General features: G+C 35.8%; 1 protein-coding gene across 1 annotated transcript in view; it reads left to right on the top strand.

Annotated features, from left to right (window-relative positions):
* TRRAP (transformation/transcription domain associated protein) overlaps positions 1-12,872 on the top strand; it is a 102,092-nt gene that overhangs the window by 53,884 nt on the left and 35,336 nt on the right. Inside the window, exons 50-59 of the mRNA XM_050906188.1 lie at positions 260-473; positions 1,463-1,642; positions 2,005-2,151; positions 2,856-2,975; positions 3,277-3,563; positions 4,239-4,257; positions 4,981-5,118; positions 5,534-5,646; positions 6,151-6,286; positions 12,185-12,376. Coding sequence (XP_050762145.1) covers positions 260-473; positions 1,463-1,642; positions 2,005-2,151; positions 2,856-2,975; positions 3,277-3,563; positions 4,239-4,257; positions 4,981-5,118; positions 5,534-5,646; positions 6,151-6,286; positions 12,185-12,376 — 1,546 coding nt within the window. The remainder of the gene's footprint in view (positions 1-259; positions 474-1,462; positions 1,643-2,004; positions 2,152-2,855; positions 2,976-3,276; positions 3,564-4,238; positions 4,258-4,980; positions 5,119-5,533; positions 5,647-6,150; positions 6,287-12,184; positions 12,377-12,872) is intronic.

Below are 12,872 nucleotides of genomic sequence, written 5' to 3'. Positions count from 1 at the left end.
ATATAGATGTGGCTCACAGTGTTTCACAATTATGGTAAGATTTTATCCTGAAAGAGTTTTTACGATAGTTCTGGGGCAGTTTTCTAAGAAGCAGCAATATTTTCTTTGCTGTTTCTTTCAAAATGCCGCACCTGGATGCATGCCACACCATGTGGACTTCTACAGAATATCACCTTTTTGGATTTTTAGTATTTTATATACAAAACCTAGAAGGCTTCTCTTTCTCATGTCTCTGTCATTTCATCTTTACTCATTTTAGGGATGAGAATCTTTCTGGTAGCGAACTTACTGCTAAACTTGAGCCAGCATTTCTTTCGGGTTTACGTTGTGCTCAGCCACTCATACGAGCCAAATTTTTTGAAGTCTTTGACAATTCTATGAAACGTCGTGTTTATGAGCGCCTACTTTATGTGACCTGTTCTCAAAACTGGGAAGCAATGGGAAATCACTTTTGGATAAAACAGTGCATCGAGGTAGGGAAATTATTTTTATCAAAAATACAATTATAAATCGAGAAATATGTTTTATTCCCCGTTTTTCTTGGCTGGGTGTAAAACCATTATGCAATGTGTGTCTTGTAGTATGTATTAAGTGTATCAAAGCTAAAAATACCAAGTCTGCTGCCTCAGATACTTCCTGTGGTGCTTAAAAATAAATACAGTGTCTAAGCCATGAAATGCTGATGCTTGGAAAGTGGCTTTAATATCAACTTTTAAAATCTATTTTCTCTGCGAAAAGCTTAATGACCAGGTTAATACTTCTTAAGAAACCCATCTCTTATAAATGATGGTGATTATAAAAAGTAAAAGAATTGTTATAGTAGATGATTTCAAGAAAACCATTAAGGCTAGAGTGTCTGCACTGGTGGTATGACAACCGTTAGGTGGGATTACTTTGAAATGAAATTGCATTTTTGGTTGGTTTATTTAAAACAAGATGGGACCAAACTTTTTTTTTTTTTTTTTTTAAACAATCTACATATTAAAACATGAGTTTAAGGTGACTGTGAGGATAACTTTGTACTCTTAAAGGTATTAGAACTCCTTCCAGAGAGATAAAAAACAGCATTATTGTTTTTTTTTTCCCCACATCCTTTTTGGGAGGACTTTCATCGTAATGGTGAGAGTCTGTATATATTAGCTGATTGAGGGCACTAAATATATGTGTTAAAAAGTACAAAATACAGAGTTTAAGCATAGAAGATTCCTATTTTTTCAGCATTTTCAGGAGAGGCTTGAAAAACAATCTTGAAGTTCATGACTATACTTTCAAAGTGGTGACAAAATGTGATCAGATTAAGATGAAAATGTGTTAGTGTATTGAATAAAGGTGATAAATAGGCCTTAAACATATTATTGCAACTTTTATCTTGTTGATAAATATTAAACCATAGTGATGTTTTCCGTGAAATACTACAGTTAAATGTATATTTAAAAACTCTCCTTGCTTTTTAATGTCTTAGCTCCTGCTGGCAGTGTGCGAGAGAAATACTACAATTGGGACAAGCTGTCAGGGTGCTATGCTGCCTTCTATCACCAATGTTATCAACCTTGCTGACAGTCACGATAGAGCGGCATTCGCTATGGTAACCCACGTCAAACAAGAGCCTCGTGAAAGGGAAAACAGTGAATCCAAAGAAGAGGTAACTCTAAAGAAAATACTGTAGAAAAAGAAATCTTTTTGATGGACTGTTGCTCTTCCTAGTTTCTCGTCAAATAAGTTTGGAGAATATGTCTTGAAGATGATGTGTGCAGATTGTTCAGTATATCTTGTGTTTAATACATTGTATTTTAACCATGCATGGGTTTCTCAGAGCTTGCATTCATTCATTTAGCCTTTTCTTTATTATAGCACTCTAGCAATTATATATCTGAACCTGAAGAAATAGCAGAAATAATGAGACCTGAAATAAGTTGATCGGAAGGGTATTTTGTATTTGTATGGAAAAAAAGCAAAAGTACTTAGAAAATATCTGCATGCTTTGAGTTGTTTACTTCTGTATAGGATGTTGAAATAGACATTGAATTGGCTCCGGGAGATCAGACCAGTACACCTAAAACTAAGGAACTTTCTGAGAAGGACATTGGCAATCAGCTGCACATGTTGACCAACCGGCATGACAAATTTCTTGACTCTCTTCGAGAAGTGAAGGTTGGTACAGGTCGTTGGTTTCCTGACAAATCACTTTAGTACTGAAATCTTCAAACTGACCTGATGTGCTTTTTTTTTCCTCTCTTTTTTTAATCTCACACTTCTGATTTCTTAGCTGATTTTTTTTTTTTTGTGTACGCATCTCTTATAATCTGATGTAATTTCTTATTTGCCTAGGGTAAAAAATTCTTAAGCCTTCACTTAGTCACCAGTTTTTACTGTATCCCTTTCCTACAAAGTTAAATTTCATCCTTCTCCACTTGTAAGTGTATTTTAACTGTTCAGTTAAGAAAATAGTGATGGCAAAGACAGGGTATAGGATCAAAAAAGTATATCAGCATCTTATGTTTAAATAATTTCTAAGAAAAATTTTAGCTGAAAGCTATGTTGAAATAATTCTCACAGTAGTAACAGCTCTATCCAATTAACGTGATCATTCCTATTACCAAAGTCATCAACTTCTTTCCTTTTTCCTTCCTTTTTTTTTTCAAATGGTTACAGTAGTGAATCAGAGTCTTGATCAACATGAAAATAGGATTAAGTTCTTGTTACAGTAGTCTGTATTGCTAAAGGAAACATATTTTTGATATGTTGGTTGGAAAAGGCATTTGCGTTACTGCTTAACTGTATAACTGTGAACTGGTTTTCCGTAGTATTAATTGTATTTTTTCCATTTATATACATCTCTTTCTTTTTGTTTCTAGACTGGAGCGTTGCTGAGTGCCTTTGTTCAGTTATGTCATATTTCTACACCGTTAGCAGAGAAGACTTGGATACAGCTTTTTTCACGACTTTGGAAAATCTTGTCTGACAGACAGCAACATGTGAGAATCTCTCTCTCCTTACTTATGAATTCCTCTTTGTAAATGGCTGGTGTTTCAGGAAAATGTATTTGTGTGATAAATGAGTTGTTCACTTGCTTTGAGAAGTTTGCCATTCTTTGCGACTAGTGAATGCTGTATACCTCTATCAATACATCTTTTGAAAGAAATAGGGCCCTTCAATTTACAAAGAGAAATACACTTATCAAATGATTGTTCCCTGTATTAACAACATCTTTAATCTAAATTCTCTAATTCAAGAATCTGAATGAACAGATAACTCTTCTTATGTTTTTTCTTCTAGGCTCTAGCAGGTGAAATAAGCCCTTTCTTGTGCAGTGGTAGCCATCAAGTACAGCGAGATTGCCAGCCGAGTGCACTGAATTGCTTTGTGGAAGCAATGTCACAGTGTGTGCCTCCTATTCCTATCAGACCTTGTGTCCTGAAATACTTGGGTAAAACTCACAATCTCTGGTTTCGTTCTACACTGATGCTGGAACATCAAGCCTTTGAAAAAGGACTGAGTCTACAAATTAAGCCTAAACAGACAACAGAATTTTATGAGCAGGAAAGCATAACCCCCCTCAACAGGTAGTGTTATATTAATTGAAATACCTTATGAAATGTGAAGAGAAAAACACAGTGACAGTGTAATACAGTAGTATCATAGAATCATTTAGGTTGGAAAAGACCTTTAAGATCATCAAGTCCAACCATTAACCTAACACTGCCAAGTCCACCACTAAACCATGTCCCTAAGGACCACATCTACATGTCTTTTAAAGACCTCCAGGGATGGTGACTCAACCACTTCCCTGGGCAGCCGGTTCCAATGCTTGACAACCATTTCGGTGAAAATTTTTTCCTAATATCCAATCTAAACCTCCCCTGGAGCAACTTGAGGCCATTTCCTCTCATCCTGTCACTTGTTACTTGGGAAGAGAGACCAACACCCACCTTGCTACAACCTCCTTCCAGGTAGTTGTAGAGAGCGATAAGGTCTCCCCAAGCCTCCTTTTCTCCAGGCTAAACAACCCCAGTTCCCTCAGCCGCTCCTCATCAGACTTGTGCTCTAGACCCTTCACCAGCTTCATTGCCCTTCTTTGGACGCACTCCAGCCCCTCAGTGTCTTTCTTGCAGTGAGGGGCCCAAAACTGAACACAGTATTTGAGGTGCGGCCTCACCAGTGCTGAGTACAAAGGGACAATCACTTCTAAATCTTTGCAGTTAGAAGCTTGTTTAAGTACTGTCAATTTTTTAATTCAGTGAAGAAATTCCTGTCCTTGTATGTTTGTGAATACAGACACTTGCAATGTTGACTGTTTTGTGTCTTGGCTACTTCTCATGCTTTTCTTTCATCTGTCATTGATATTTTTGTATTTTTCTCTCTTGATCCCTCTTTTCCGTCTGCTTTTGACACTAATTCTCTGCAGCACTGCAGAACTAGATGAAACCACTTCTGCCCCTAATTTTAGATCTTGAGTAGAAATCTGTAGTGTCCATGTCTCCCTCAAAGGGAGTATGCTTTCTCTAATCAAGTCTGTTGGTATATGACCTTAAAGAATTATTAGCTAAACAAAATTGAGTCCCCTGTAAACAGGTGCTATTGTGTTTAGCAGTGTGTCAGGTAGTTATGATCTACCTAGGCATGTTTGTGATCAGCTGAGGAAGCTAAATATTGCAGATTCTTTTTACATTAAAGACCGAGTTGTTGGCTTGTTAAATAATTTTGTTTTCTATGATTTGATCTGATATATTAGGGAAGACAAGCAAGTATCAATATACAAGCCATAGGGGTGTTTTTTGTCATGTAATGCAGTGTTGTTGTTCTTCACTTGGTTGTTACTAATTGCTTGCCTTCTAGAGTTTTAAAAAGAGTTTATATAAACACTTCTCTATTTCCCTGTCTTTCTCAATTTGCCTCAATGTAGAACATGTGGTTTTGCTATCTACTATGCTTTATAAGGACAGCCTGACTGTGAAGAAATATGTGTGCTTAACATTCTAGGAAATACTGGATTCCCTTGCTGAGCTCTACTCTTTGTTGCAAGAAGAGGATATGTGGGCTGGACTATGGCAGAAACGCTGTAAATTCCCAGAGACAGCAACAGCTATTGCCTATGAACAACATGGCTTTTTTGAACAGGTACACTCTTGATATTAGAAATGGTTTGAGTAGTTCTACTGTCAGGATGAATATTCTGGTCAGCAAGAAAATATTCAGAATATTAATAAACAACTTCAGTCTTCTAAAATAGAAAGTGCCACAGCTTCTCTACTGGCTAAAGTAGTAGTTTAAGGCCATGTAATACCTAGATAAGGTGAGATTTTTGAGCACATCCATCAGTTTTTCATTACATTTGTAAAGCTGCCAAATAATGACTATATTCAGGAATGAGTTAATACACTTCACCTTTTTTTTTTTTCTTTTCTTTTCTTTTTTTAAACTTAGAATTTATAAAAGTTTTCTTATCACTTTTTTTTTTTTTTTAAAGAAAAGAATGTTGAGTTAATGTGTATATAGCAGATGGGAAAAATAAAATGGTTTGAATTTTATTTAGGCACAAGAAACTTATGAAAAAGCAATGGAAAAGGCTAAAAAAGAGCATGAACGGAACAATGCTTCCCCTTCGATCTTTCCTGAGTATCAGCTCTGGGAAGACCATTGGATTCGGTAAGACTTTAAAGCTGATGTAGAACAAGTATTTTTGCCCTGCAATAGAAGTAAAATACCCTGCTGATTTAAAGCATTAGTTACAAGAATAAACTTAGTTCAGGACTTAGCTCAGATGCAAGGGAAGCTTAAGGGAATAAAAAACGCTATTCTTTACTCCCTTAACAGACCCTCAGAAGTGATATGCCTGAAGTGTTGTAAAAAGGTAATTTGGTATCGGTGGAAACAGACTGGAGCTAAAATTTGTTTTTCCTATTTAAAATGGTTGTTCTGGGAGACACAAAATGCAGCTCTTCCCTGTTCACAGATTTCTGTATTATACCTGGTAATAAATAAATAAATAAATAATTCTTCCCATCTGGATAAAATTTTTGCAGTGCTTGCAAAGCTGTTCATAGACAAAGAAATATGCAGATAATATTCTGATACACAACATTTATAGTCACTTTTATTGAAATTTTATTTTTTTGGTAACCAAATTGACAATGGTTTTGATTTTCTTAGTTGCTCAAAAGAATTGAACCAATGGGAACCTTTGACAGAATATGGCCAGTCAAAAGGTCACATAAATCCTTACCTAGTACTGGAATGTGCGTGGAGGGTCTCAAACTGGACTGCTATGAAGGAGGCTCTGGTTCAGGTGAGTGAGGGCTTTTTATGCTAATGTTTAGTTTCTGTCTTCATTTTACTGATTACTTTTCTAACAAGTCAGCATTACAGTTCATGTCACAGACAGAGTGAACTGCTCTTTGGAAGTTTTTTTTTGATGTCCAGCACACAGCTGGGTATTTTGGCAATTGAAGCATGTAATTTCAACAGGCAAACTTGGTTCTCTTTTCTATCTGTTTATAAAGCTGTACTATGTAAGAAATTTAGCCAGGACAGGTGAAAGACATGGTGCATGGTAATGAGTCACTAAAAAGCAACAAATGCTTGCCACAGAAGTGTGTGCCAGCAGGGATACGTGGAGAAACTTAGAATGGGACCCTTGCAAGTATATATTATTATTTAAAGTAATGCAATACTGGGGAGGCACATTTTTTGTATTTTACACCTTTACAGGAACAAATGTTCCTTTTGTGAAAGGAGATAAAGTATGAAAATACATCTATTGTCATCTCCCTGCCTGTGGGCATCGTAACTATGATTCCAGGTATCAAAGGGCAAAAGGCCATTGCCTCTGTTGTTTTTGTTTGTTTTAGCACCTGAAAGGCAAAGCCAAAGAGTTCTCAATTTCTACTGCCGAAACTTAAAACTGCTAAACAATTTATTCTGTTCATCTTCACTGCACATGAAGGAGGATTAAGACATGTATGAAAATGTGAGGGTCAGGGACTTGTCAGCTAAGTTTGATTTACTTTAAATACCTTAGTGTATCTGAGGAATATTTGTAAGGCTGTGTTTCAGGATCCTTGTTAAAAAATCCCTGAAAAAGCAACATATGAAATCTCAGTTTCAGTGTTGATTGGTTGGTGAGGCTGGTGCACACTGCAGATTATACCAGTAGTTATTGTTTTAATGAAGACAGTGACAAATTTGAAGTTGTTTATATGTGGTGGGAAATGTATTGGGATTACTTACTTGGCACATGCTGGTTTTCTTGTTCTTAGATTTTATAGCCTTACTTAGCAGAGGCATAATAGAAGGTTTGTTTTTCTTTCAATAGCAATGTTTTTCTGTACTGTCTGTCTGGAGATTGCTTCCTGTATCTATCGTCTTTTGCTTTCTTTTTAAGTACTCAAATACTTTATTACTGCAAATTAACTGCTAGATTTCTAACTTTATTCTCACTTTGAGTCTACTTTAGTTCCATTTAAAATAAGGCTCATTTGATTTTTGCAATGTGTCCATTACATATAATTTTAAAATATCTTGGGAGCACCAGAGGTTGGAGCCAGTGTGGTCAAGACCGGAAAGTGGAGATCTAACGAGAGATGAGGGACAAGAAGACCAGGTAATGAACCTCAGGCAGTGAGCCTGAGATTGGGAAGCAATGAGGAGAATATGAGGTGAGGATGAAGGAGACTGGAGGAGTACAAATTTGACCAGGAGTGGCAGGGATAACTGGGTAAATAGACTGAAGCAAAGAGTTGAAGAAAGTGATTTCCTTTGAGAAAGCATAAAGGACTTGGTAAAACTAGCAGAGAGGAGAGAGGCGTTGAATTAAATGTTGCAGGGTGCATCAATGAGACTGGCTGTGCAGGAGACAGGGTTTGAGTTGATTGACAGCGAGAGAGATAGGGATTTGACTTGAACAAGATCACCGGGATTACAGAAAGGGATAGGTTACTTCATGGTCATGGTGACTGACTTTCAAATGTGTTCCCCGAACAATTTTTTGTGTGTATAATCTTTATACTAGAAAGCATACAAGTAAAAATACTGAGTATATAATACATGGTAAAAATACTGAGACCACTTATAAGAAAGAGTAGGCTTTTGTGAAGTGACACTGTTTAAATCTACAATCTTTACTGAAAAAAAGAAATGAGGCTAGAAAGTATTTTTATCTCCTCTCAAATTGTGACAATTTGTGGTAAGTTTTGTGCGAGAAGTAAATATGATAATGATTGTACAGACTTCTAGATATATACGTTTATGACAGTGCTGAGGCTTTGAGATAGCACTGCTAGTAGGAGTTTTTTTCCTGCAAGTTCCTTATTTGATGTTCTGTGAATCAGAAGACTTGAGTTTGGAATTTTCTGATGTTCCAAGGTTTCCTCAGAAGCTTAATGCATTGATTATTATACTTTTGTAGTTTAATGTAGAGTTTACAGAACCATAAAATAGTTTGAGTTGGAGGGGACTTCTGGAGGTCATCTGGTCCAACGCTCCATTCAGAGCAGGGCCCAAGTAGATCAGGTTGCCTTGTCTACTAGAGTTTTAGTATCTCTAAGAAATGAGATGCCAAAGCCTTTCTGGATATATTCTTCATCTGAAGTAGCATAGGTGTGCCCTGCATGTTATATGTTGTTTTAGGAACCAGCGCAGTACTTAGTTTCTTTTGTTAGAAACTAAGGAACTTGTGTATGGCAAGTGAGGTAGTTATCATCTTCATTTGGTAACGGATAATATGTATTGTTTGTGCTTTCCTGCTATTGACCTTCCTGATTCATTATGTAGTTCATTATTGTGTTCAGCTTGTAATTCATTTGCTGAACAGCATGCACTTGTAAAACATTTAACCTTCCCTTTGTCCTTTCCTGGGTTTCGCTCATGAGACTGTGTATTCTGTGCTACCCATGTGCTTGATGAATGAATGTACTTCATTCTTCTGTAAGGTTTTGGCTGTTACAGAACAGTTTGAAGGCAGGGGGCACAGTACATACAGAAAATAACATTTCAGAAGATTTAAATCTGGAAGATCTTTTTTCTTTCCAGGTGTTCATAAACGTTTTTGTGTGTGTGAATAAAGTGTTAATGGTTAGGGAAACATGCTGAAAATGACCCTCCATTTTCTGAAAAGGTGCAACAGAAAATACGTAGGTAGATATTTTTATCTGAGAGCAAATTTTGAGGAATTGTTCCATGTGCAAAAAAAAAAAAAAAAAAAAAGGCCATATTTAGGTAACTTCCTCCTTATCCTGTCTTAGGCGTCTTCTTCCCAACTGGTTTAAGAACCATGCCATGTGAATAAGCTAGTAGTTATTATTCTTGAGGTTGCTATAAAATGTCAGGCTATACAGCCATCTCAGGCTTCTTGGGACAAATGACAGACTTCTGTATTGGAGTCACCAGTAGATTTTTCTGGGATTTTTTTTTTTTTTTAACTTTGTATGTGGTATCACTGTTCTATAGAAGATGGAATTTTTTTTTTTAGTTTTTTTTTTTTTTTTAAAAGTTTTAAGGAAATATACCCTCTTTTCATGGTAGATGGAGTTGTTCATCTGTGATTAGTTAATGTAGAAACATAAAGCAGATGTACAGCTGAAATCTGAAAGGTGAGAATTGCATTAAATCACAAGTGGAAAGGAGCTTGCTGATCTTCATTGCACCGTTGCTATATAATGTGACACTGCTGGAATTACCCTGCTAAAGATGCCAGAGTTTGGAATAAGGAGGTGAATTGCGTATTTAAAATACAATTTTACTGACAAAGCTCTGAGGAGAGCCTTAGGCAGTGTTTTTTCATATTGCAGAGAGAGTGCCCGAAGAATTAGTCCCTCACTTAATTGGGGTTTATTATTTCATCAGTACTCTTTAAGTTTTGAACCAATACCTACCGGTTAAAAGTATTACATGTCAAATTGACAGTTGACTGTCTAGTTTCATAATATTTGCAAAAGATAGAACATGATTATGAAAAATGCTGAGCATCCTTTAATTCCAATATCTTGCAGGATTAAGTTCCTGTGTACAAAATACCCTAACAGCATGCTTCATTGTGACAACTTAGTCTCGCATGATGAATGTGCCAAGTTGTATGTCTCTCTTACTTTTTTCAAAATCAGACTGAATATTACATTTTTTAAATGTAGTATGTTTATTCTTCTGTAACACTTTCTTTTGTCAGAAGGGAAAATAGGTGGATAAAATCAGTATGTTTTGCTTTAAAGGCTAAACTATGAAAACAGTAAAAGTTGTTTAATTAATTAAAGGTAGTGTTGTCTTTTGATGGAACCTAAATTAAAGTTGTCCAACCATTGCAACATTTGAAATGGAATTTTTCAATATTTGTAGTACTGATAGTTCAAATTAAATAGGTGTCTCTAAAGATGGATTTTATCATTTATCAACCCATGTGAAGCCAAATCTGTAAGTAGCAAGCTGCATATGCTACAAAAATTGCCGTATAGGTTATATTTACATTTTAATTAACTTCTTTTGTTCTTATAACAATTGGTATTTTGTGTCCTATTTAAGTATACAACTTCAGTGGCTAATTAGAGAAATAATATTATTTGAGAAATCTTTAAAGCCTAAACTAAGAACTGTATTGTACAGTATATTATAAACCTTGAGTTCGAACAGAATGAAGTAGATCATGTCTGACAGGTTCTGGTTTTGGAGATTTCCAGGTTGAGCAGAAGTGACAACCATGAGTAACTGCTGATATGCTTTAGCTGCAGTTATATTAAATGAGATATTTTCAGTAATGAGACATTTACTGAACAACTAAGGAGAAGATGCTGCTGAAGCCATAAATGGAGCTTTTGTGGCTCTACTCAGATTCTTGTAAAAGTGTCAGGACATGTTTGCATAAATAGTAGGATATGAAAGAATCATTGATTCTATGCTGCTGTATTCACTACTCCAATTTTATTGATATTCTTTAATGTAGCTGTTTTTTATCAAGTTCCATGGTTGATCACAAGAGAGGTCAGAAAAGATGGCAAATATGTATCAGTTTTCTTAAATCTTTGTGAAACTTTTTTAATAATCTGCCTATTAAAGTTGAGCTATTAAAATAGCAAGTGGCCTTTGATAGGACCCAAGACTCATTTCCATTTGCTCACATTGCCATTGTGTTTAATGATCCAGTAGATAATGTAATAAAGAAAGAGATTATTTTCATTGTAGAAGTGTAAGATTGCTACCTGGCAGTTTCTCTTTGCTGGCTCAGGCGTAAAAGTCAGTTGAGGATAACAGAAATAACAATTGTAATGGTTAAGATACAGTATATCAACAAGAAGATAATGCAGAGGGATTTCTGCGTTGCCTATCAATCCATAAAGGGTTTGATGTAAAGCGGAAGAAAGAAAAGTGAAAAAGTTCTAGATTTAAGGCCTGCAGTGTCAGCTAGTGAGCATTGGTTAAGTGCAAGTTTACTGTAAAATACTCACAGAACTTAGTTGCTAGACAATTCAAGTACTTTGCTGGTTTTAGTTGCCATATTTCTACTCTTCCCGGATTTTTAGAAGATGGTTTTAAATTATTTTTTAAATTATTTTAGCACTATGACCTGACTTTGCACCTGTACTCAGAAATTACTTTGACATAAATGGGAAGGTTAGTTGTAGATGACTTAAAAAATTATGAACTGTTTATTCTCATAAACTTAGTAATGTCCTAGAGCAGGCAATTAGGAAGTAATGCTGGCATAATGTGCTGACATAGGGACGGGATCCTTTTAAATGAGAGTTGACATTACTTGTTCTGGAGCCCCTGAAGCATTTCAGAGGTAGTATGCGTTATCTGCTGAGAAGCATCTTTTTTCTTTATACAGGGTGAATTGGTTTGCAGTGAGCTTCATGCTCCTATTGCAAGAGTGCTTTCAGCTTGCTCAGCTGTCTCTGAGCTACACTGCCGTTGTCAGTGTAAAAGTACCCTCACAGCAGGTTGTGTGCAGGCACTTATACTCTTGTGCTGAATTTGCAATTTATTTGCTAGCCTGCCCTTGCCAATAACTTTGAGAGCTGAAACTCCTCTAATGACAGAAATTTTGATATTTTAGTCTGATATTTTTAGAAATTGAGCTAATTTCATAAAAAATAAAACTTAATAATTTGCTTAAGAAGACTTTTAAAAAATAATTTTAAAAAGCCTACATTTGATTATAAATAATCTTTAGTAGACTTTTTTTCCATTTCATTACCAGGTGGAGTTGAGTTGTCCAAAGGAGATGGCATGGAAAGTGAATATGTACAGAGGATACTTAGCAATCTGCCATCCGGAAGAGCAACAGCTTAACTTCATTGAGCGTCTAGTAGAGATGGCGAGTAGTTTAGCTATTCGAGAATGGCGAAGGCTTCCTCACGTAGTCTCGCATGTTCATACTCCCCTTCTCCAGGTAAGAATGAAAAGTTTTTTATTGCCAGTTATTTTCCAGTAGCAGGTTTCAGGACTTTTAGTAACTGTGGGCATGAAATATTTTACTGTATAGTACTGATTGGGTTTTTGTAATGGTATTTTTTTGTTAAAAGTTGCAGAATGTGCATTTCGATTTGGATTCCTTTTAAAGTTTTTTATAGTTTACCTGAATTGATTCTGTTTGTGGCATACAGAGGTAGCTATTTAAAAATTGATCAGATGGCTCAGCTTTTTTTGTGGGCTAATGCATAATGCACTGCAGTACTTGCAGATCTTGAACATTCAGTGGGTTTTTAAGTGAGGTCCGTTTTGGGTGTGTATATTATTGCGTTATGCTATTTGCAGAAGTGTTGAAATAACCTCCTAAGTGTTCTTTTCAGTTAAACGTGTTAAATGTGGTATGGAATTTTGTCAACTGTAATGTGCTCCTATATTTTTTGGTTTTAAATTTTTTTAAAAATCTGAGCTAACTGTTA

The sequence above is a fragment of the Gymnogyps californianus genome, chromosome 15, assembly GCF_018139145.2.
Source record: "Gymnogyps californianus isolate 813 chromosome 15, ASM1813914v2, whole genome shotgun sequence".
NCBI classification, from domain to species: domain Eukaryota; kingdom Metazoa; phylum Chordata; class Aves; order Accipitriformes; family Cathartidae; genus Gymnogyps; species Gymnogyps californianus.
Note: the sequence above shows the minus strand (reverse complement) of the source record. Positions and strands in the feature narration are given on the sequence as shown.